The sequence below is a fragment of the Elgaria multicarinata genome, chromosome 20 (assembly GCF_023053635.1).
Source record: "Elgaria multicarinata webbii isolate HBS135686 ecotype San Diego chromosome 20, rElgMul1.1.pri, whole genome shotgun sequence".
Lineage (NCBI taxonomy): Eukaryota > Metazoa > Chordata > Lepidosauria > Squamata > Anguidae > Elgaria > Elgaria multicarinata.
In genome coordinates this window covers 19622112-19647442 of record NC_086190.1, presented here as the reverse complement: position 1 = coordinate 19647442, position 25331 = coordinate 19622112, and the positions used below count along the sequence as shown (strand labels likewise).

The window sequence follows — 25331 nt, the reverse complement described above, 5'->3', positions numbered from 1 at the left end:
GTTTCTAGGGCCACGGCCCCCTCACCTGCGGTATACAGTACTGGGGGCCCTGAGGCATCGCATACGGCATGGGGAGGTGGTTCACCATCATGATGTGCGGGTTGGTTTGATAGACGGCCGTGGGCGTTTGCGCCCCGGGACGGATGGCGGGGCTGCTGTTCTGGATCGTGGCTCTCGGAGGCTGGATCTGAGGCCTCTGGAAAAACTGGAGGAGGGAAGAAAGGAGCCCCGTGTCTTAAACCGGCCGCTTCCTGCAGGAGCAGCACGTGGCGGCGGCGGTGCCGGTCCGTTGGCCTCGGAAGGGCTCACATCGCAGCCGGTCCAGCACTTGACGGCCCTCTTTCAAGGAGGGCTTCTGGCCGACAAGGCCCACTGCCCCAGAGCGCTCTACGAAGGGAGGCCCTGGGCGCAGCTCAGCCGGGGCGGCTGCCTTTGCGCCTAGAGGGACCCGCTTTGAAAGTGACGCGGGTGGGACAGGGAGGGGTCTTCACAAGACGGGCGGCAGAAAGGCCACTTTGAGGGAGGGAGGGAGGGGCTGCCGAGTCAACGAAATGGCCGCACCCAAATCCCGAAGCAGGGGGGCAGCTCGGGCCCTCTCCACGCTTACCTCCGCCGACTCTGTGTTTTGCTTTTGCATTCTGAGGGAGCTTGTCGGCTCTTTATCTGGACTAAAAAGGCGGCAAACCCCATTCTCGGCCCTGAACCACTCTTCTCCAAGCCAAGGCGGCCGGGGAGCCCCGGGGCTGTGGGGCTGCATCCCCGGCGGAGCCGACGGCCCTCAACCACCTCGAATGCAACGTGCGGGATGGATGGGTGCGTCAGGCATCGCAACACCCGCGAGATCAAGAGACGGTCGGGCCATGCAGAACGTTACCTGGATGGGTCTGAATCCTCCCTTCAACAATGGAGCAAGAAAGCAGCAGGAAACAGAAAGAAAGGCCAATGGAACAGCAGACAGGTCAACCACGGGAGGCGGGGGCAGGGGGCAGGGACCTGGCATGCAACGTCCGGCCCTCCTGCCTCGCTCTCTTCCTAGCTGGCTGCCCTCCGGTCTCCGTGGAGGATTCCTGCCTTGAGCAGGGGGTTGGACTCGATGGCCTTAGAGGCCCCTTCCAACTCTACGATTCTAGGATTCTATGACTCTCCCCTGACCTGGGTCACCACCACCACGCAACGGCCTGGTGCTTTCTAAAACCATCTTTTCTCAGAGGAGCAACAACGTGACGTTATTGAAAAAAGAAAGAAAGGAGACCTGACTAAGTTGCAGACGGTGAGAAACGTTGGTTGCCCTCACTAGCCGCGGCCTCCCTCCCTGGGGCCCTTCCCTTGACCCAGGGGTTGCAGAACCTCTTCTGGCCCGGACTCTGGTTCGGAGCAGCTCTCAGGAGCCACATTCTAGTGGTGGGCGGGGCTTCAGGCAAAAGGATGAAGCCCTCGGAGAGGCCCCTCAACCATTCAGAACGGGGAATAAAATTCGCCCCAAAACCACCTGGCTGCTGGTAAAAGGGCGGGGAGACGGCCAGGGGGCGGGGCCATCTCGGGGACCCCAGGAGGGCCAGACTGAGATTCCAGGTGGGCCGGCTTTGGCCCCCGGACTGGAGGTTCTGCGCCCCAACAGAAGCCGCTCAACGCATCCAAGGAACACCCAGCCCTCGCCGGCATTCTGTCAGTGCTCCCCGTTCTCCCTAAAGGAAAGAGAACCAGGCCACATACGCCCAGGGGCTAAGTGGAAGGGGAAGGGGAGCCTCCACCTCACAAGCCCGGCCGGTCTGGGAGAGGACGGGAGGAGCGGCCTGCCTGAAGGAAGCCACCGCCGGGGTGGCGTGCAAGGAGAGGGCAGAGGCCACGCTCACACGGAGCGACAAGTTCTTGCTTGCAAGCTGGCAGCTCCAGCCTCCCTCCCTCCCAATCAAGCAAATTAATTGCAAATTTGGGAGCTTCATCCCAGCCCAGGGGCCACTTGGGAGGGCAGAGGCACCGTGCTCACGGGGGGGGGGGGGAGTCAGATTTCCCATCGCCCACCAGGAGGAGGCGCTACCGTGGGCGGAAGGGATGGCCAGCTGCTGGAGGAATAGAAGGGCAGGAGGATTCTTGCTTAGCAGAACTGGCGGCCTGCTGGCCTCTCCCCGGTTCCGCAGGAGTCGCAGCCTGAACTGCTCCCAGTCAACGGAAGCAAAAGCGTTTCGCGCCCTCCCCCCTTTTCTCGCCAACGTTCGCTGCCGCTCCCCCCGGGAGAGTTTACAGTTGTTTCCTAACAGCTTCGTGTTGCACATCTATGTGCAAACACTTACCGCTAATTAAATTGGGGGGATTTAAAGGATGAAACCGTCTCAGTGAAAAAAACCCCACAGCGGACACCATCAAAGGCGGAACGCAGGAGCCAAAACAGAACCCACGGAGAGCGCTGGAGCTAAACTCTCCCACGGGAAAAGCATCCACGGACCCCACCGACTTCAAAGAGAGGCTCATGAGCCGAAGGAGCCCAACGGAGCGTCGTGGTGACTGGGCGGAGAAGCAGCTTCGGCAGTTAATGGCTTGAGCACGTGAGCCACGCTGACCTGAACGTCTCATGGCACGGTAATTGCAGGACACGGCACGTGAGCAAGTCCCCCACGGTGCCCTCGGAGCCCTTGACGCCCGCGAGGCGAGCAGCGCAAGAGACGCGATGGGACCGTGTGCCCCTGACCAGCGGGAACGCCCGGTGCAATACGCACACGCACCCCCCGCCCCAAGGACGGCAGAAAACCACGCTCCACGTGCCGCCTGCTTTCCGCCACGCGGCACTCCGCGCAGGAGTCCAATTCTGGGTCCAGGCCACCCTTAAATTATTTTCAGCAGGGCTTGGTACACCACTGCGTGTCACGAGGATTTAAAGCGAGTTACGACGTTTCCCAAAGCCGTCGCCAAACGGAAAGCCATCAAAACCAAGAGCGTGATTAGGAGTTCCTAAGCGGTCCCACTTTGCACCGTATGCCGATCACTCTCTAGGGCGTCAGCACAGCCCCCACGGCACTGGTATGGCTAAGCCCCCCCCCACCACTGAATTAATTGATACGAACCCTTAACCGACAGGCAACAGACTCAGGAGTAGTCCAGTTTAGCCCTTGGTGATTTGTGACACGGGGCGGGAGGCAGAGCAGAGACACGCAAGGAACATGGGGGGGGGGGAGGAAGAGCAGCACCTCACAGTTCTTTGCTTCCCCTGATGATTTCAGGCGAGGTGGGGGGAAATGCAACCCCACCCCACCCCACCTTGACCTAAGCGACCCCCTGATGTCCCTGGCATTACAGCAGCCTGGCGGCAAAGGCGGGAGATTGCAATTCAATGCACATCTGGGGGACACCAGGCTGGGGGAAGCTGCCCACTGACCCTGTCCCAGCACATTCTGAGCCTGGTTGAAACAGCCCCACCAGGAGGGTCCCAGGCTTGCAGAAGCGCAACGGCTCCAGGCAGATGTGCAAAACGCCTGCGACGTGCCGCTGCCCTGGACTTCGAATGACGGGTGTGTAGGGTCTGCTCTACTCCATTTCACGACTCAGACGCGGACCGACGTTAAGCTAATCAACTCAGCATAAGCAAACCAGGCAGCCCTTCAAGCACGGCGTATGTGGAAGGCGTTGTATCGCACAGGAGAAACAGGCGCCCTCGGCGTGAGAGTACTGTCAAACATCAGCTTCCCACAGGGAAGTCTTTAGGATTGGGACCAGGTGCCCAAGAGCACTAGACAGCCAATCTGAGCACAATGCCCACCCCCAGCCCTCCACCCACAAAAGTTCTAGTAAGCATCCATGAGACCAAGACAACCAGCCATCAGGAAGCTCTGTGGCAGCGTGAGCGGGGGGGGGGGGGGGCTGTTAGTGGGGTCGTTAAGAAGTGCAGCAGAATTAGTCACCGTTAGCAGCTGCATCATGGGGTTAGGTTGCCTTTTCAGCAGGGGTGGGGGGAGCACGGACCGGAAGAGCGGCCCTTGGAATTAGGAGCGGAGGACAGCCCCCCCCCCGCTTTCCCCAACCAATGAGCAACAGAGGGAGGGGGGGAACGAAAGGGGGAGAAGGGTTACTGTACCTGATGGTGGGCAGGTCGAGGCCCCGCAGCAAACTGAGGAGAAGCAGGAGAAACAAAAACACAAAAAGGAAAAGGCACAGAGAGTCAGAAACACCACGACAAAAGGCAAAAATGTCACACTGTATGCAAAATAAACCCACAAAAAGGAAGAAAGAAAAACCACAAGAACGCTGCACAGTCAACGCTTTGCTGCAGGACAGTGACAGACAGGTACCGAAACCTCCCCCCCCCCCCCAGGTTAACACTGCTTCCAGGAGAGTGCGCTGCTCGGAAAACAAGGGCGGGGGGCAGCCGCCACAGTGGTTAGCGCTCCGAAAGGCGCCCTGTCACTAATGTATGCTTGGGGGGGGAGCGTGGGGAGGGGGAAGGAAGAGGCCCGCCTGGAGACTGACGGCTAGGTTATTGCCCAAAGAAAGGGAGCCGGATTCCCCCTTCCGCACATGCGTGGAAGGCCTTGAGGTCTCGAAAGGGCCCCCACAATGCCCCGGGAGCGCCACTACCTTGGCGTGGCCACTGAGCGCCCTTCCATTTCAAGCCCTTGAAGCCCCAAAAGGTGCCGCTGGGGACCGCCTCATTTAAGGGAGGCACGAGCGGAAGAGGACCCAGTCAGAGCAGCTGAGCATGGGGCGGGGGCGATGCGGAGGCGTCTTATACAAGGATCACTCCCTAGCTTCTCCCCGATGCATGCAAGGGAACCCACCCGCCCTTTCACCCCCGAGAAATATTCTCTGTGCCTCCGCCAAAAGTCTACTATGGACAAGAAAGCAATGGAGACTGGGAATGAATTTACAAGGAGGAGCAAAGAAGGGAGTGTCAGCAGCCATCAAAGTAATTAGCAGTGTCTTCAAATCTCTGGCCATCGTGCTCCAGGAAGTGGGTGAAGTGAGCCTGCTCTGGGCCCCGGGGGCACGGGGGGGGGGGCAGCAGCCGTCCTTCCTGAGCACTGAAAGTTCACAGTGTGGTACTTTTATGTCACCTTCTTTTGCCTCTGGATGAAATATTCAGAAACAGAAAAGCCCCTCCCTGCCTGGCTGTTTAGAGAACAGACCGTGGACTCAAATTCACACACGGGAAAAGCTCTCGCTTCTTCTCCATCGAAGTGAATCGTATCAAAGGACACTCCTTCCCCCCTCAAATCCTCAAGTCTTCCACTTGAAAAGAATTCTGAAGAATTCCCCAAAGAATCCGACGTAGCTTTAACAAACCATTTCTGACCTGATTCTCAACCGTGTGATTCTACGGACCCTTCTACCAGCAAGGAATGTGCAGATTAACAGCAAGGACTTCTCGGGTCTAATCTGGCACAGAACTAAAGCTTAAACATTTCTCTGCCTCCCGTGTGAAAGGTGGGGAAAAAGGAGGAAGGAGTAAATGTTTGACCCGAGAAGAATGTTACCGTGTACCTCTGGGGAAGGGGGTAAAAGCTCTACGTTATCTGCCGAGAAAACTAGAAAAAGCACACCAGCAGAACGTTGTTCCGGGACAAACTGTGCCCATTAGCTAAACACTGGAAGTACCTGTCTTATCACTGTTCCACAGGAAGTCTGATTTCTTACAGCTGAGGAATAGGAGCCAGACATTTGCAACTTAATAAAATTAGGGGGAAACAGGCCTAAGTAGTAAAATATAAGTTACATGAAAATAAACAGAACTTCGACGTTAGTGGGAAAAATAAACACCCTATTCTATTTTGCACTTTGTCACCATTGGCTATTGGCTGCTGCGTAATTCCTGTTGACAGTATTTCTCTCTCTTTCTCTCGCTCTCTCTTTTATTTGTAAGCAACAGAACAAACTGTACTCACTGCTGGCTCAGATTAAAAAGAGGCTTCCCTTTTTCCCCCCTTTTAGAGAGTTCACGGAAGAGAGCCCGGAGTCCCAACCGGTGCCCGCCGGATGCTGGCCTCGCTCCCAAATCTTTCCGTTCATAGCTGGCGGGGTGCTCGTGCGCTACAGGTTAAGGCCGGAGTGTGGGCACACTTGCCTTGGCAATTTACAAGGGACGATTCGCGCTTCCCTCACCCCCAACTTCAGCAGTTTTAGTGGCCAAGTTGCATTATTAAAAAATAAAAAGCTACGGGGATTTGGAATCGCAGAAGGGTGCAAATCGGCTGGAGCCGTTTCGTTCCCCCCCCCCCCCACCGGATTCAATGGTGCAATTCACGGCATCGCCCCTGCTTTCGGTTTTGCCTTTTCTTACGAACGTGCCGGGGGATGACAAAGGAGGCTGTGCAGGCCGAGGCGGTGCCATTGCCAATGGCCCCTGAATGCAGAAATAGAGTGGGGTAAGTGGAGCGGCCCTGGGAAGAAGCAGTGTTACGGTTCGTCATCAAGCACAAAACAGATCCAGGCCCACCAGCTCCGTCAGCCGGGACGCTTGGCCCTCGGGGAGCTGTGCCCTTCGTTCCCCCTCTACCAAGCCTCCCCTCAGCACCACAGAGGGAGGGGTCGGGGGGGGGGAGATAAACCGATGGAACAAGCCCAGAACGAAATGCAAGAGCTGCTTTGGGCCAGCCGAGTTTGCATTCGTTTTGGACTTGCAAGGAGAGGAGGAGGAGGAGGAGGAGGAGGAGGGGTGGGGGGGAATGAAATGTTACGTGAGCAATTTTTAGTCATGGGGTGGAAATGACCACGAAACGCGACGGATGGCGAAGATCGCACGCAGGGTAATATTTTAGAGAAAAAAAATTGTTCATGATCACAGAAAAATGGCTGACGGCTTATAGACAGCTTCTGTCCTCGCTTTTCCTCCGGTCACTGGGAGACGTCCCTGCCATTTTGAGAGTTTTCTGCCAATTTCCCTCAAAGTGACGAATCCAATTAAATGCAAACCCCAAACCAGAGCTGGAGGGGTGGGGGCGTGAAACCTCAGGTCCCTGATCACACAGATCACCTGAAGACTTTCAAACTGTTTCTGGAGAGGTTTCCCCCCCCCCTCTCTTCCGCAGCCCTGCCTCAATTTCTTCCTGCCTCCACCCTGAAGGGCCTGACCCGCCCAGACGGCCTGGACCACGTAACGCGGCAGACACACCCAGATGCGCCGGCTTCTTTGCTGGAAGCAGAGATCAGTGCTTTTCTGTAGATCAGTCAACAATGCGGTGGGGAAAAAGAACAAAAACTAAAAACCGAAAAAGGTAACAGAACGGAAAGGGTGCCGTGGGCACAACTGCCTGCAAGAAGGAGTACAGTTTGTTATATTGCTTACAATGCAGTATTTTATCCAGCCTCTTCCCGCCAAGGACCTGTAAACCGGACTCTGTTCCAAAACCTTCCTCCGCTTCCAGTTGTCTGTGCAATGTATGGGCACTGCTCTGCCAGGCTGTCAAGAAAACCGGTTTAGAGATATAGCTCTCGAGTCGGGTTCTGCTCTCCTCGTAGCCACGGACGCTTTATTAAGGAGGAGGAGCACGCCTACCGCAGAGTCTCTGTGCGTGCGTGCGTGTGTGCGCACGGGGGCGGGGCGCGCTCCCCTCCTAGTGCTCAGTATCAACTTGTCACGGATCAGAATCATGGCCTACTGGAGGGGCTGGGTGAGGAGGGAATGAGCTGAAGGTCCCTTCCTAGCTAAGCATCAGAGCATGCAGCTGGAGCCGAGAGGCGGTTTGGGCAAAGGAGTCAACGGCTGCGTGGGCTGAAGAAACCAAGCCCCCCCGCCCCCCGCCCCGGCCAACAAGCCCTCTAAAAGGAGGGAATTCCAAAAGGTAAAGACACAGTGGAGGGGTGGAGTGCAAGCATCAATCGCAACAGCAACCACTAGAATCCACTCTCGAAAGGCACAGCTTTATCACTCAAACTTACGCTGCAAGCTGGTGTGGGTCAACATGGCAGGCAAAAGGCCTGAGGTAACGGGACTCAAAGCACGGCCTGTGGCAAGAGTGGAGCAGAGGGGGCGCTTGGAGCGGGCCCATTTCATGTCCCCCCCACCCGGCGGCAGCCCACCGCCCTTTGTTAAAACTCCGAAACGAGACGGCAAAGTGCTCGTCAGAAAGAGGCCAGCATATGTAAAGTGCAACGGGGTCAGCGTGGTCGGAGTACGTCCGAGTCAGTGAAATTGACAGGGGCCACAGAGGAAAAGGCTCAAAGGGGGCAATTTCTCCACCTGCGTCACATCATTTGACCAAGAACCTCTCTGGAAAGGGTTACGCAAGCGAGGAAACCTCTGGCCGTGAGCGGGGGAGCCCCAAGCGTTGCAACGCTACTTCCACGGTGTCATCTGCAAGTCTCGGGGGAGTCCTTCAGCCCCCGTCTTCTCAGGTCCGCCACTCGCAAAGGGTCGGAGAGCGCAAAGCAACGGACGGCTGGGCAGGGCATGGGCAGCACGAAAGGCAAGCGAGGAAGGGCTCCCTTACCGGAGAGCGCGTCTGAGGCTGCGTGCTCATCGTCTGAGGGGCCTGTGGGTAGACCAGCGTGGTCGGTGCGGCATTCTGTCCGGAGGGGTAAGGGGCCTGCCACAGAAAAGAGGAGACGGGGTTAGTGCAATCAGCCCAACGAGGGCAGCGTTCACGGAAAACTGCCTTCCCACCACCTCTCTCCGCTAGGCCCACGCCTTGAACCCAGGCCGTGCCATGGATGCAAGTCCACTGGCACTTACGCCAGGTTCCTACGGTTCTGCAATTTAGGGGCTAGGCGTTGTCAGAGTGGAAAAGAACGGAAAGGCTGGGAAGGAAATGATGTTTTAAAATCACTTCATGGCAACTTTTGCCACGCTGGGCCAAGAGAGAAGCGTCCCTCTAGCCCCGCGTCCGATCTGCCGAGGCCGAGATGGAGGCAGACGCTGCCCCCCGCCCCCAACCGGTAGCTGTGAGCCTTGGAGCGCCGCCCGCTGCCCCGGGTCACCCAAGACTCTCCTCGGCCTTTCCCGTTCCTTCCCTGGCCCAATTCCCCTTTGCCCCGGTAGGCTGAGGCCGCTTGTTTCCGCTAACCTCTGCCCCAATTTATCCAAAAGGAGCAGAATATTCACCACCATAAAATATTCAGCAGGAGAACAGTCAGCTCGGGAAAAACTCTTCTGAGACCTACGCCGGAACCGTTCATCTGAGGCTTCATTGTTCTTTACAGTACAAAACTATGTCAGCCGGCAAAAACGACTGACACACACTCACATACAGAGAGATTTAGGAGGCCGTCTTTCCTTTTCTTTTTAAAGGCCGTTAAGGCATGCCGTGGCTTCTGTTTCGCCAGGAGTTTAATGCGCCGCCTACCCACCACCAACTGCTCTCTCCACCTTGCAATGCACTAGGGCAAACAGCCCCGCTCCCAGGGTGCTCAAGTGCCCTGAGGCCCTGCGGAGAAGGAAAGAGCCCCTGGGAGCCAATTCAGTCTCTCAAAGGCTGCAATGCAGACAAACAGACGCTTCTTAGAAAGCCCCTGCAGGCATTTAGGGCTGCGTGACGCCCTCTCCCGCGCTCCACCAGGCACACGGTGGCTTCTCTTCACAGGGGCCGGCGCAAGGCCTGGTCAGCGAAGGCAGGCTGGTCAGATAGGTGACTGAGAGCCATCGAGCGACAGCCAGCCATCTGCACGTGGGCCAGCCTTGACGGCTAAAGGCAAGCCAGAACACCACAGCAGTCTCTGTGGGTACAAAGGGCACACCGGGAAGGATCCGGGCCGATTGTTCAGGTGTGCCAAACTCCACCCACATCTGGGAAGGGCTCAAGCAGCTGACAGACTTAAAAGGGATTCCTATTGTACGTTCAGGACGCTCCTCACCCCCCCCCCCCACATAACCCCCCCCCCCACCTCCTCACACGCTAAAGACCCCATGGGCCCCTTGACAAGCTACTGCTCAGTTCTGCTTATCCTGCAGGGTGCTCAGTGACGCTTTGCCTCCCTCCCATATAGCTGAACAGGATAATTATCTTTCTTACTGATCTCTGCTTGGCACAGAAAGATGAATGCACATGAGAATTCTAATCGGCTTATTTGTCTGGAAAGTGATGGATCATTAAAGTTTATTCTGCTCAGCGTTTCACAATTGCCGGATACAGCAAGCGCCCATCGTTCCAAAAATCAGGCACTAAAAAAGCTGCTTTGTATCTGTGTGTGCACAAAAGGGGAAGTCGTCATGACAGGGTGGGTGTTTTTTTTAAAAAAAGCCTATTACCACCAGGTACAACTAATGCCCAGAAGGTGGCACATGGCGGTCGGTGAGGCTCATGTTTAGTGTAGAATTTCTAGATGGACTAGAATGAGTTTCAAAGCTTCTGCTGGAAACCGTGGACACCTTGAAAGGAATGTGTCGGACCACAGAGTGCAGAGCTGAACTGAAGGCAGCCACTGCAAGGATTACGTAAGAAATAGTCCCCACCCCCCCACAAAAGGCAGTAGGTTAAAATCAACCATGAATCTGTGAGGTCCAGATGGTACGGGGAGTCTAAAGCAGCCTCCCCAAAACTGCCATGCTGTCTGAGGGGGGGATGGAGAGTTGCAGTCCAACATCTGGAGGGCACCAGGTTGGGGAAAGCCATCTAAAGCAATTTACTAATTAAACCTCGCTATAAAAACAATGGCTGCTGTTGGATCCCAGTGTCAGATGCAAGATCCAATGCAAGCATCTGAACACATTTCTGGGGTGGGGTGGGGGAGAGCAGGGGCCAACCTCTCACAGAGCAGCCAGGGCTACCTGTCGCAGCAAAACAGCCTCTTTCAAGAGCTTTCCAGCTGCACAGAACCGGCGCGCTTCATCGTTCAGGTGTTTGGTTTCACAGGGCCCAAGAGGCCCAAACCCGCCCGTGTTGAGAGGCTGAGTGAAAACGCGACGGAGATGGTGCAAGACACACACACACACACACCCCGAAGGTGCAAGCGTCAGCAGAAGACCTCCGCCCCACGGAGGGCTTACGGTTCATCAGCCTCAACGCACCACACGGCTTGCAAGGACTCAAGAGGCCAATCTCTCCCTCTGACCCTCCACTGTCTTGGTCTCGATGACATTGACAAAACACCAGCACCAGCCCCGCTCACGGTGGGGGCCCATTCCTTTGTATGGCATCCTCACTGCACCCTGACTCCATTTCTAGCCTATCCCACCTCAAATGCTCAGGGGTGAGGCAGGTAATGACGAAAAGTGACAGCCCCAGGCGGCTGTCGCAATGTCGCCAGTAGCAACGCTGCACCATCTGACGCCGAAGCAGCTGAATAAGCGACCTCCCCGACCCCCCCCCCCCCGGCTTCCCATCAGGCTCATTTACACAATACTTCAGCGCAACGTGATCACATGACATGGGGAAACTGTCCTAGACTGAACCCACACACGGGTCCGCTGAACCCGGCACCGTCTATTCTGACCGGCAGCTGCTCTTCAGCGCCTTGGAATTTCCCAGCCCTGCAGACCCGAGACTCCGGCGGTGGGACCCTGCGTGAGCAAATCTACCCACATGCCTTGCATCCCGAGTCGAGGTACCATAAAGGAATCCAGCTAGGCTCTACGTTATCAGGGAATTCTCTCGGCACGAGCTTTCCCTCAATCTGCTACCTCCAGCAAGCAACAACAACTATTTTTATCTGTATTTCCAAACGAGTTGGCACTCGCTAGGCCTGCTGCGTAACAAGATCTCCCCCACCCCCTGCTGTGCTAACTGTGCTGGGAATAAACAGGCAAGGGACACGCTCCATCACGTCATTCCGGGGGGGGGGGGGGAAGCGGAGTTAGAAAGTGCCGAGTCATGCAGAGCTCTTTCGTTTCCTGCTCTGAACAACTCATGGAAATTTCTGCCTCGGCACTGTCCGCCCTCCGGAGAACGGCACCTCTCACTCAACACGCTACGCTTCTGGTGCGAAAAGGCCACCTGGCGCGGCTGCAAAGACGCCCAATGCATCCTGAGGGCCACTGGGAAATGGGTCACACGCCCTGCAACAACAGCCTGCATGGTTCAGGTTGAAGTCAACGCCATGGAAGTTACACATCCCTCATTCAGGAAAAGGCTCTGGAATGTCTCAGCCTCGGTAGTACGGACAAGGCCAGCCCTGAAAGCCCTGCGGGGGAAGGACACCCAGGCTTACGGCTCACTGGGTCAGACCAGGGCTTCCTCTCGAGGCGTCTGATGGGCACAGGGGACCGGGGCATATTATTGTTCCGTTAATACTTCGTTAACATAGCTGGCGACTTAATTCTGCTGATAACTCCTTGCAACTGGGTGGCCCTGTTCCTCAGAGAACTGGGCCCATCACCAACGCAGCTTAAAGGACTGTGTTGATTTCAGACAAGTCTTTGCACCGCCTGGCAAAAGTGTTGCCAAAACGGCTCACGAAAAGAGCACTCGTAATCCGTAAGATGCTTCAATCGCTTTAAAGCTCCTTAAAGCCAATGCGTTTCTCAGTCTGTACAATGTTCTATCAAACCTTCAGAGCAAGAAGCTCTCTTGCTCCAATGGCCTTTTATGAAATAATTTTCCAGCTCTAAAAATAAAACCCTCTGGAATCGGAGCTAGTACCAAAAAATGCCACTTCTAAGGTACCTGAAACAGGGAATTTTGTGAACATGAAGTAAGTTTGCCACGTATCAAAACCATTAATGTAACTGCCAAGATGTTTGCTTTGCAAAAGCCACAAAAGGAGGAAGAAGCAATCCTGTGACCTTTTGAAGATCATTCCTAAAACTAGCAAAGGACATTGCTGATGACTCAAGCGGGTGTGTGTGTGTGTGTGTGTGTGTGTGTGTGAAACAAACCAGGTCTGGCCAAGAAATGGCACCAGGCCTCAGTTGACACCACTGCAGGTCCACGGAATTTCCCATGTGGCTGCAGGCTTTGAAGGAGACCGGAAAATTTAAACATGCCGTGTTTTTGAGCCACGATATGAATAAAACAACAACAGCTTTCTCTTCCCATAGGACAGATAAACTGCTGTGCCGCCCCCCCCCTCTTTCATACAAAATGTTTTGGAGGCTAGAGAGACAACACCCAACATGATTTCTGAAAGCCCACGTTCAAGCTGACATCCCCCACATTGGTTTTTACCAGGGGACACCAATGACAGCATATTAGGTCATGCAATATTTACATGTGGTATAGATCCAAGCCACGGGGCCTTAGAAAGACAGGGGTCTGTCATGAAGGACTGCTCTAGCAGGCTAGGCAATATAAAATTTAAAAGAAATGTCTTGTTATCCTGTAAAAAGGGGACTGGTTAACTTGGAAGAGGCAATGGCCAAGCTTCCAACCATGGAGCGCCCTTGCAATGGCTGGGATTCATCATGGCCCTGCCAAAGGTGTCCTGTCCAAGCAGCTCCTGCAGTGATGTGGGATGGATTCCCCACCCACCCACCCCAGTGCTATGTCTTTCCGTAGAAAATGTTCAATTTCCTACATTCATTAAAAACAACGCATTGCACGCCCATTGCAAATGCAATATTAAGCAAGCCTGGCAGCTTCGAAGTTGTAATTCATGTTTTCCAGGTGATTATCCTCCCTAATGGACTATGTGGGAGAAGACCCGTATGTCGCTGAAACGCATTTATGTCTCCGCGTGAAAGAGAACTCACAGGTAACAACAACGAAGCTGAAGGTGTTCCAAAGACAAACCACTGCTAAAATGTATTAGTGTGCCAACATTTTTCAGTACATTTTGTTTCCCCCCTTTTCAATTTAAACAACGTAAGAGAAGTGCATGCTATTTTTAAAATGTTTGCAAGTACTCCCAGAAAAAATGTCTATGTAGCATTATTTCCCACCCACCCCTCAAATATCTGAAGCCAAATACTTGTGGTGTGTTGGGACAAAAATGAACATGGGGGACTCTTTAAAGTTTTGTTTGCTAAGTGACATAAACATGCTCAATTCAATCACTCTCTAAGGCAGGCCTTCCCCAACCTGGTGCCCTCCAGGTGCGTTCAATTACAACTCCCATCATCCCCCAGCCAGGACAGCCTCCAACACCGAACCATCACCGCCCTGCCAAAATGAGATTCGTGCAGAAGGCTGCACCTTCTGACCTGTTTGAGGAGGAAGTGTTACCGTGGTCCTGAAGCAACGGCCTAAGGGGAAAGAGAGGGGCTCCTGCTTTTTAGGGGACAGATCTGTTTGGGGCAGGCAGGCAAGGCGTGGGCCAGCCGGTACAGTGGCCGCCAACGCCCGGGAGTATAAGCAGGCCTCTAAGATGCCTCTCAGCAACCCTCCCCATCTACGCAACCCTTCCGAGGACTAGACCTGAAGCCAAGACTCTCAATTCACACATCTGCACCAGCTCCGAATGCCACGTTTTCCCTTCGCATGGGCCGTTTCCCCAAGGCTGAGCAGCAGCAGTGTAGTGTCAAGCCCAGAGGGCAGCATCAGGTGCCTCCCCAGTACAAAATGCTGAGTTCTTCTCCGTACATCCCAGGTTTTCCATGTAATTTCAGGCTCTGCACATTAATTCTGCAGAAGGCTTTGCAGAAGGGGGGGGCAGCTCCCCTATAAAGCCACAACCCCACCCTAAACAAGACCTCCACCCATCAGAAAACAAGAGCCAGGCTTTCCTGGCAGGGCATCACTGAACCTTTTTCCTCTTGTGACTCACCATCCCACATCCCAGAATCCTTTGCACCAGTTCCCTTGGATCTTCAAAAAGACTGCTGGCTCTTGGGTGGGGTGGAAAGCTTCTGTCCCTCCTCCCTCCTGGCTGCTGGAGCGAGAGTGAAAGACAGCGACAGAGTAAGAGAGGAAGGAAGAGAGCGACAGAGAGAGAGAGAGAAAGGAAGAGAGAGAGACAGAGGGAGAGAGGAGGGGAGGAGGGAGATGGGGACAAGGGCTGGCACACGTCCACGTAAAAGCTCTGCTCACTCTCTCCCTTCCACCAGGCTAGCAGGAGGATAAGCAGCTGCGTCCCGTCCCCCTGTCCCTTGGGCCAGTTGACGGTGGGTCCTTCCTTCCTTCCTTCCTCCCTCCCTCCCTCCCTCCTCTACTGCCATGTGCTAAATGAACACAAACATTCCAGGAACATTTCTACGCCTTCTTCCCCCTAGGACTGGGAATTTTTCTTAGGCAGAGCTAGGAACTCTAAATACACGGGGGCATGGGTTGGGGGGACAGGACACTGATGGGCACTAAGAGCTGTTGGCACGTCTTGCCACACCCAGCAGGTAGGGCTGTCACCCGGAAGGCCAGCTTCCACCGGTCCTCCCGAAGTCAACCAGCTGCCTCCTCTGACCGTCCCCCCCAACACCCGCCACCCACTTCTCCCGGAAGCGTATTCCTGCTTTGAAGGCGGGGGATGAAAGGGGCAGCTGAATCGATCTGTGCCGCCCAGGCCTGTCCACAGGACATTTAATGCTGGCAGTTACTACAGGGCTTAGGCAAGGGGGGTGTCCCTCCGGGGGAAATGAAGGCGGAGGAGGGGAGGAGGGGAAGAGAAAGACTATCAATCATCAGAGACAGGTGAATGGGAAACTTTCCTATGATTAACACATTGCACTGGTGATAACATCCTGGGAATTGAACAGGCACGGCAAGGATTTTTATACATTCTTAATGCCATTTGTCAAGCGTGGGATACCTTCGTAAATTTAGCGCTGTGCCCTGGAAATGCAGGTTAATCCCCCACCCTTGGCAAGCAGCAAACCCCTATCGTGGGTAGCCCCCCCCGCCCGCCCCCACACACCCCTCACATGTCTGAAGACAGGGGGAGAGGGGGAATATCCAAACTCATCCGGACCAATCAGTGAAAAGACTGCACTGAAATGAGGATCAAGAAGTGCCTCTTACCAACGGCCAAAGAGCGGCCAAGGCCTTGCGTGAAGAGAGCACCGCTCGGCCCTGTTTAGAATCCAACGGAAACCAGAAGGCCAGCAAACGTAGCTCTCTGCTCGGCCGGCAGCAACAGCCATCCGGGCAGGCTGGGCCATTAATAGGTTCAGGCCAGAAGTTAGGAGAAAGGGGCACAGTTCTGGAACAGCCTCCTTGGAGGAACCTCGCTGTGGCCAAGACCCTGGTTTAGACATGCAGGAGGAACCCTGCGATTTCTTTTTCCTGATGTCTCTGTGGTGGCCAGGAACCGAGGCAAGATCATGGGGTGATGCCTCTCCTGGAACATCAGGAATTGCCCTGGGGGCTGGGGAGAGGCCGGCCGGCCATTTCTGGCGCTTCCACAGTGACTAGAGCAGCCACTCCATGGCTTTCGGAGCAGCCTCCACCTTCTCTGCCTAGGCTCTCTTGACAGGCACAAGCCTACACAAAACCCTCCTCATTAAAAATAAACCCATAACCCTGACAGCGACCTATAAGCTGACCTCCCAGAGGGCCATGCCCCTTTCCACACGATGCACAGGTCAAAGCCACCAGGGAAGGGGAACCTGCTTGAGCGGCTCATACACACACAGAGAGGGCGAGAGGGCTCTCTCTGGCCTGGGGAAAGCAAGCTCAACCTCTCCTCACCCTGCAATTCCTCCATCTAGGATGATAAGCTGAAACGGGGTCCAAGATCACACTTAGAAGTCTGGAGGTTGTCTCGGAAATAAAAGCAGGTTCCAAACGTGATTTCACGTCCTAGACAATCCAGCCCTGAACCAGTGCTTCCAGCCTCACGCAAGAAACTGCAGAAACCCAGAAGGGGCCAAGGCCCCTCCGTCTCCTTCCCTTTCTAAAAAACTTCCACACTCTGCCTTGATATTATATTTCCAAGGAAGCCTTCGTGCTCAGCAAGCCGGCTGCCCCAAACCTCCACGGGCCGCTATAACTTTTCCTCCACACCTTCGCTAATGAGAAACATTCCTCCTCTCCTTGCCCACTCTCGTTCTGCCACTTTTCCTGACTGCATTCCTCCTCTCTTGGAAACATTCGGGGGGGGGGGGGGAGGGGAGAAAGGATTGTTTTAGTTTAAACTATTAGGGACACAACATCGTTTTCAACCCCTTCTCTCTCGGCACTTGCTGTATTGTAGTTGCAATGACTTCTGGTAGGAGAAGACAATGACTTGCTTACAGGCATGATTCCAAACCATCACTTAGCAAAACAACGTTCCATGTGGTACACGAGGCGTCCCTGCAACGTCCAAGTGAGGGTGTGTGCGTGTGTAGGAAACACCCTGGAAAGCACGTGGATGAGAAGGGCATTCCTCTCCGCTTCCTTTACCCTTGTCCTTCAAGAGAACAGCAGTGCAAACGGAAGCAGCACGTAACCAGCCTTAGCACAAGGCCAATATCCTTCGTTTCCCCCCCACACCCTGCCCCCTGCCCCGGCCCCCCAACAGCTTTGAGAAGGGCAAACCATATCCAAGAAGAGCACTTTGACCAAAGAACGGAGAAATGGGTGGCGGGCACCCAATCTTACCTGGGTGAGACCAGGGGAGGATGCATGTCCTGGTGGCGTTGCAGCGAGGGCAGGGTGCCCTTTGCCTATTTCATGTGCAGAGTAAGGGGAGGGGGCGGGAGGGCCTGGCTGTCTTGCAACCTGCGTAACCTGTGAGGAGATAAACTGTTAGTAAAACCAGAGATTAGTAACGCTGCCTCTGTGGAAGTTCACTTATTTGCTCACACTACACATCTGGGAAGGAAAACTGGTCTTTGTGCTTAAATTTACTGGAATGTATCACCTGCAGCCACAATCTCTCTGACCTGTGAGCAATTCCAGGTCAGCAGGACTACTGGGAAAAGAACAAGTTCGATCTCATGCTTCAAGGCCTGGACCAAGATTCAGGGTGCGTCTGTCTCCCCTGACAAAGGCTGGGCCTCTCCCCCAATCCATTTCATATGACGTTCGGAAGGTCTTCAGCGCTCCCGTCGCCAGAACGTGCTTTGATTTTGTTGCAAACTTCCATTATTCCCCAGCGCAATCTCATTCATGGCTCTGGGCCACATTCTCCATCCACTTCACGCATCTGACGGAGGCGGGTGTCTGGAAATGACTTTTTGATTCCGCTTTCTGGTCACAAAAGGACACTCGAAGCGATTGCAAACGAGGGCTAGACCCAATAAAACTTCATCAAAGGGATGCAAAAAATCACAGTAAAAACAATCATCTAAGACACACACAGCAGCAGCGGCACCAGCAGCAGCATTAGAAAGCTAAAACACTCAAGCAATGTGCACAAAAGCCACCACATGCCTGGCGAAGGAGGAGCCTTTTCACAGGGGTGGACAACTTGTGGCCATCCAGCAATTTGGGCCTACAACTCCCACTGTGCCTCCCCACTGACTATGCTAGCTGGGACTGATGGGAGCTGCAGGCCCAAACACCTGGAGATCCACAAGTCAGCCATCTCAGCCTAAAATCTGCAGGGGGGAGGGGCGGCCCGACGGATTTCTCCTGGCAGGAAGTTTCAATGCATGGATGCCACTCTGCTTATTTATTTATTGCATTTATATACCGCCCCATAGCTGAAGCTGTTGGAGAAGCTCATCTCTCGAAGTGGGGTGGGTGGGAGGGCAGCCCTGCTGCTAACAAGTTCCTGCTCGTCCTGCTTGATCCTGATTTGTGAATGGGCAGGAATATATGGGAGAAAACACTAAAGTCACTAAGGAAAGACTGCTGATTTAAGTCACGTTTGTAAAGTAGGTATTTCCTGAACAAGGACCCTGTGCTAATTGTTTGCCGCCAACAAAATAATGCACGTTGCTGTGCAGGTAAATGAAGCTTTTGGACAACCTCAGAGCAAAAACCTCTGGTTATGCAGTCAATCTGCTTTTTGTATCTCTTTACAGGCAAAGGGGGAAACTGTGTAAGTAATGATTTTTTGTCTACTTGGCTCTCTGAACATATGTAACAAGAATACGAAGGAAGCATGAATGCTTAAATATGAGGCCCACAATTCAGAGCAGAATTAGGTCCACCGGATAGTGGGCGAACAGCCCAGAAGGTCCCCAGGAGTAAAGCCGGTAATTACTGGGCAAAACAGTTTCTCTCCATGGCGTTTGGACCCTAGAGTCATAAACATTCATCATTTACTGCAATAATAAATGCTTTACCTATTGTATCATACTTACAACACTTGACCTCAGAAGTCAAATGTCTCTCCTCTACAGTTTTCCCTTTTTACACAGAAAAACAGGCTTTAATTCGGTGTATAAACAGGAGGTTTCATGAGCTCAGTGTTAAGAGAATGGTACAGAATTTGATAGCCTCCAGAAAGGGGCACAGCTGACAAAAAATCAGCTGAAGCAGCAAGCTGAAAACATACCTGGCCACGGCTGTTACCTGGGTCTCTAAAATCAACACTGGGTTCAGGAGGCCTCACGGCTGTGAGCCTGTCCGCAAAGAGGGAGAGTGACATCCCCTCTCAAGAATGGGCATATCAGTCCTCACAGCAAGACCAGAGGACTGTCTTATATGGGTTCAGCTGCAGTTTCTGCAGTGCAAACTCAAACCCTTTTCTGCAGTGCAAACTCAAACCCTTTTCTGAATACCGCAATAAAATAATCGTATACTTTTGATAGTAACATGGAAGTGTGCAAAGTGGCAAATTAAATAACCATTTATCGAGCTTGTGTTTACCTGGCACAAGAGCTCTTACCCACCCACCTCTCACCTGCTGGAACGCAGTGGAAATTAAGTTCAGAGTACAAGATCAGATGCTCCAGCTAGGCTACGGAGAAGGCAGTGGCCTGGATGTTGTGTTTTAAAACTCTCTCATTCAGCATTTCTTTTTTTGGCCGGGGGAGAATTCCTCCCACCTGAACCAACACCTTCCCAGAAGGGCAGGCCGATCGGATACGAAGCCAAAAGAGACGGAGTAACTGCTGTGGGATTTCTAAAGGCCACTTTTATGAGTTAATCCCACACCATTTGCCAGGAAAAACAGCCACTTCCCTGCGAGGAGAGAGCTGCAAATCTTTAAGCAGAGTGGATCTGGGCTGACTTTTCAGCTGCCCATCCTTTGGTATTTTACAAAATGGCTGCCTGCGGGAAATATAGGCAGACTGGGCCAAAGGGAGAGCTTTGCGTGTTCCTGTTCCATCACAAAGCGGAAGAGATTTCCCCCGTTAAGGTCGCTTCTACGTTCTACACTAACAGCAATGTTAACAGCCCTTGAAATATCAAGACCACCGGAGCGAGAAAGGGGGAAGAAGGAATTCAGACCCAAGGGTCTGGAGCCCAAGGGGGGAACAAAAGTCACCAATGGCTCTTATCTCCTAAAGGGTTCGGTGTCACAGGAGGGTGGGATGGATAGGACCCCAGCAGCTGGGGGTCTCTACTGACCATACCCAGGGATAAAGAAATTGACACACTAGCTATATTCAATTTTTTTTTTTTTTTGGAACATATCACCAAATCTTGCTGGGATGGTCCTGGCTTTACAAAGTCAGAGAACAGCTGCATGAAAACCTGGCCACTAATCCATGAAAGACAAGCACTTTTTGTTGGGAAAGAAAAGCTGCTGCTGCTGGTGAAAGCACCGACTGGGCTGTTGCAATGTTTGAGAAAATGCAGAAAAGGCTCTTCAGGGGGGAAAACGCAATGGAAAGACTTTCTCTCTCTCTCTCAGAGACTCTCTCTCTCTCTCTCTCTCTCTCTCTCAGAGACTCTCTCTCTCTCTCTCTCTCTCTCTTGCCGATTTCAATTGAATCAAGGTGGCCCATCAAAACCGAGGCTTAAGACAGGAGGCAGCAACTTCATCCTAACAGACAAGTCATGGCTCCCTCTTCAAACGATGCCAATTAACACATCTTATTTCACAGGCTGCATGTTTGATTTCTTTTGTAGAGTGGTGCCGGAAATAAACGTGCTTCAAGTACAAGCAACAAGCTCTTGTCTCTCTTTGATCAGAAATTAAACACACTTTGCAGATAAGAAGCGACGTCTTGGGCGGGGGGGGGGGGGGGGGAGAACCAGTCGGGACACAGATCCATCTTTGCTATTGCAGCACAATATTCACGTGCAGTTGGTGGCTGTCTTTGCAGTTCCCACCTTGCCAGGTTTCATAGAATCATAGAATAGCAGAGTTGGAAGGGCCATCGAGTCCAACCCCCTGCTCAATGCAGGAATCCACCCTAAAATATCCCTGACGGATGGTTGTCCAGCTGCCTCTTGAAGGCCTAGAGTGTGGGAGAGCCCACCACCTCCCTAGGTAACTGATTCCATTGTCGTACTGCTCTAACAGTCAGGAAGTTTTTCTTGATGTCCAGCTGGAATTTGCCTTCCTTTAATATTGTTTAAATGGCACAAGTTCCTTAACATCATCAATCTCTTAACTAACCATTTCCCTCGATTCTTCAGAGCTGTGCAAATTGGACATGTGGAGTACCTCCTCCTTCAGTACACACTCACTATTGCACATGTTAAATTTTGCACACAGGTCCAGCAACCAGGTGCACTCCTGCACGGAGCAGGGGGTTGGACTCGATGGCCTTAAGAGGACCCTTCCAGCTCTACTATTCTATGGCTTCTATCTTTGCATATGGACACAGGCAGCCAAACAACAATGTCTGCTGAAGATTTTGTGTTATGTACTTAATGATTTATATGTATCTTATTCCACCCTCTTGGTAATTTAAACCTCTCGACCCTGAGGCAACAGGATACAATTTAGGGTACCAATTTAAAATTGGGCTGTATTGGTGGCCATTAGAACAGCTACTTAGCCATGGTTCTGTGCTCGCTAATGTTGGCACAAATCTTAAAGAAGTGAGGCGTTTTTCTTGCAGCCTCGGCAGCAGCCACACCAACGAAACGGATCAGCCTCCTGACCCACATCCCCAGTATAAATGCACAGTGCTGGAACAGCTGATCCTTCATAATCTCTTTTCTGGAAGATTCACTTAGCTGTGGGAATATCCTTTCAAAAAGAAGGCACAGGACAACACTTGGGTGTGAAACTCCTGGGCGCCCAACCAGTGATCCATCATGGGTACATAAAGGCAACTGCAGTCTCTCTCTCTCTCTCTCTCTCTCTCTCTCTCTCTCTCTCACACACACACACACACACACACACACAGAGCAAAAAGGGACCCGTCCGCCCCAAACTGAGGAACAGGCCTCTGTACCAAGTTCTACTCCTGCACCAACAGAGCACTGAACTCATTCTTGTCCTCACAGGACAGCCTTTCATAAGAGCTCACTCCTATTTTAATGGAACTGCAGCTATGGTGACAGGGGACTCCCACAGGGCTGCGGTCTGGACAGCAGCTGAGCTGCAAACAGGACAGGAACACAGGACGCTGCCTTCCCCTGAGGCCAGAGCCTGGGGTACACCTAGCCTAATACGGTCGACGCTGACGGGCAGCGGTGGCACCTCCAGGGTTTGCAGCCCTACCTGGAGACGCTGCCGCAGATTGAACCCGGGGCCTTCTGCATGCAAAGTAGGGGCTCTCTACCCACTGAGTTACGGCCCTGCCCCTGAATCGCGTCCCACGTTCCAAAGATATTCAGAGCGGAGGAGCTCTAAACGAGTACAGCTCCTTAAGCAAGTACCATCTGTTGAGGAAGTCTAACTCTAAATTTGCCTTTTTTTTAAAAAAAAAGTAATTAAGAACATTTTATACAGAGCTGAATTTCTGACGCTAATTTTAATAGGAGGGCCGTGGCCCGCTTAGCCCCAAGGAGTTCTATGGTCAGAGGCAACCAAGCACTACGTCCCCACAAGCTTTCCCCAACCAGCAGCCTTTCCCAACCAGGTGTGTTGGAATACAGTTCCCATTAATCCCAGTCGGCCGTGGCACTGGCTGGGGATGGCGGGAGTTGTAGTCCCCCACCCCACCCCTGGATGGCACCAGGCTGGGAAAGGGTGCTCCGCGTGCTCGTGCAGGATGAGCCCGCCTGATGAGCTGCAAGAGGAAGAAGGGGGGACTCAAAACAATCGGAAGCACTCAGCAAACGAAAAGACTGAGCAAAATCGCCTGCGGATACTTACAGTGCTGTAGACAGCAGAGACCGTTGGAGTGAAGATCCGATCCTCCAAAGGCTGCTGCACGGGTCCCCGGGGGATTCTGCAAAGCAGCAAATTAAGGGAAAAAACCACAAGGCTGAAGGAAAGTCAGCTGGGCACAAAAGGGACGGGACCATTTCTTGTGTCTTGCAAACGCCACAAACCACAACCTCCAGGCGGAGCTCACTTTCCACCGTGCCGCCAGAATAATCTCCATTTCAGAAAACTCGTCTCCCCCCCACGTAGGTATGACAAGGTACGGTAAGGTCAGTCAATGAAGCTGAGTAACCGAGAGAACCGTGCAAGAGTTTCAACAAACAGGAACGAGACAGCCCCATTTCACTGTCAACCAACAACCACCTCCTTCTCAGCCACCCAGGAAAACAGCTTATCAGCACTAGATTTTTATTTTGTGGGAGGCCTGGCGCGCACTCCTCGCAAAGCAGAAAGAGAGTACATTTCCTCACCGGCAGTTTTACACGATTAGCTCTTTCCCCTCCCCGCTTAATAGTTCCCTTAAAAGCAGTTCTAGGAACTGGAATCCACTTCCTAACAGGGCTGACAATTCTGCTTAAAGGAACGGCTGCCATCGATCGGCTGTCCCACATCCACAATGAAAAGTGCTTGTAATAGTCCAGGACACGGCCTTTAAACTTCCAAGTACGTGTAGCAGGACGAAGGTTCTGAGTGGCACAGAAGGATGCTAATAAAAGTTGTTGCGGTTTTGTTTTTAAACACAGAATTCAAATACAGAGTCCTAGCGACCCGACTAAGCTCTCTCTTACAAAGGTACCAGTTTCCTTCTTAAAACAGGCTGAAACCTGCTAACAGGCTCATAGGAGGGGCTTCCATCAGCCTATTCCACATGAAAGAGTGTAGCACCAAAAAAAGGCTAATGAAAACAAGAATGTCTACGGCTTTTTTCACTCCATTTCAAACTGAGCCAAAGAGAGAGAAAGCAATATCTTCCACCACCCCCGCCACCAAATTCTGCTCGTTGCCTAAACTTAATTAATTTAGATCCCATCAAAATTTCTCTCAGTAACAGACTGCTTCCATCAAAGTTTGGTTCAAGAGCTGCTGAACCACGACAGTAGATACCAGAACTGGCTGACGCTCATTCCTTTCAAAAGCGCAAAAGGAGAGCTTCCTACCCGAAGCCAAAAGGCCAGGAAATGACCCCCACGAGGTCCCTGTAAGTTACGCCACTTCTGCGCACGTTCTGACTTAAAATTCTATCAAGCCACAACAAGCGGCATCGGTCAAAGACGTTTTAAAAGGCCCGACTGCAAAAGGAGTTCACCTCACGCAACTGGAATTGGGAATCTTTTGCAGTCAACACAGCTGAGAGAGGAAATCAAAGAGACATGGTTGATTTATCTAGGGAAAGAACCTGAGGGTGCAACCCGCTGCATGTTTATAGACAGAAAAAAGTCCTACAACTCCCTACATAGCTGGCTGGGGAATGCTGGGAGTTATAGGACTTCCTTCTCTCTAAACATGCATAGGATTGCGCCATGACAGAAGGAACCGTGTAGCACCTCTTAAAGGCCCACTGCTTATTGCAGCACGTGATTCCAACCACAAGATCACAGCGGAGAAGAAAAAAATACCAGGTCTACAACTTCTGAGGAGAGAGTTAGCAAGCGAGACACCCAGATGAGGGGGACTTAAAGAACGCATCCCGAAGGATTTAAAGCCTGGAAAGCGTTGTCAACGTGTGGGAGACCAGTAACTCATCACCCTCGCCCATGAAGCACATAAGAGGAGACACCACACGACTTGCTGCCTCTTTGGCACAGCAGACCCAAGACAGCGGCAACCCTTGGGGCATTTCCCCCTATTTGAGCATAAAACGCTCCTCATTCCGGAAGTACGGAAGATACATCTCCACAAAGCTCCATCACGGACACAGCCTTACCTGGCAAAGGCCCAATCCTTCCCCTCTGGCACCTCCACACGCTGCCTTGGGTTAATAAAATACGTCCCTTAGATCTTGATAGCCAGCCAAAGTCTCCTGTGGCTTGTTTACACAGCTGCATAAACCACCCAGCGTCACGGGCCGGTCAGGAGCATTGGCTAGCCAGGACCAGCAGACAGGAGTTCAAACAACAGAATTCTTCCAGATTCTGCTCGGACATGGGCCTGGATCTGTCCTCACAGAGGCTGTCACAAAAGGATTCAGGGCCAGGTCGGCTGCTACGAACACCAAGCACAGATTTGCCCCAACGCTAAGGAAGGCAGAGAGCAATGTGGCGATTTTTCAGTTCGCAGCACCTCCCAGCTCGGTCGGAAAAGAGCAAGCGTAGCGCCACCCCCTTTGCTTCCCCAATTTAGATGCCCGTCATTGCCAAAGAATGCGGAGCGTTAACCCCACATGTTCCACATCTGAAGTCGATAGAAAGAAAGGGAAGCAGAGAAGGGAACACACTCACGCCCCGGCAAACTCACCTAACACACATTTCTCCCGAGACGATTTAGAACGTAGGTGTTGA

General features: G+C 52.9%; 1 protein-coding gene across 17 annotated transcripts in view; it reads right to left on the bottom strand.

The window, feature by feature from the left end:
• EIF4G3 (eukaryotic translation initiation factor 4 gamma 3) overlaps positions 1–25331 on the bottom strand; it is a 67567-nt gene that overhangs the window by 26564 nt on the left and 15672 nt on the right. For 4 of the 17 annotated variants that reach the window (XM_063145261.1, XM_063145263.1, XM_063145262.1 and 1 more), the window contains exons 1-5: positions 22822–22897; positions 17307–17450; positions 14560–14664; positions 8415–8510; positions 26–205 (exon numbers count right to left, since the gene is read on the bottom strand). In XM_063145261.1, the coding sequence (XP_063001331.1) occupies positions 26–205; positions 8415–8510; positions 14560–14562 (279 nt within the window). In that variant the 5' untranslated portion in view covers positions 14563–14664; positions 17307–17450; positions 22822–22897. Of the gene's footprint in view, positions 1–25; positions 206–4066; positions 4100–7270; positions 7334–8414; positions 8511–14559; positions 14665–17306; positions 17451–22821; positions 22898–25331 lie in introns of those variants that run through there. The other 13 variants (XM_063145268.1, XM_063145260.1, XM_063145258.1 and 10 more) reach the window with 7 other exon arrangements.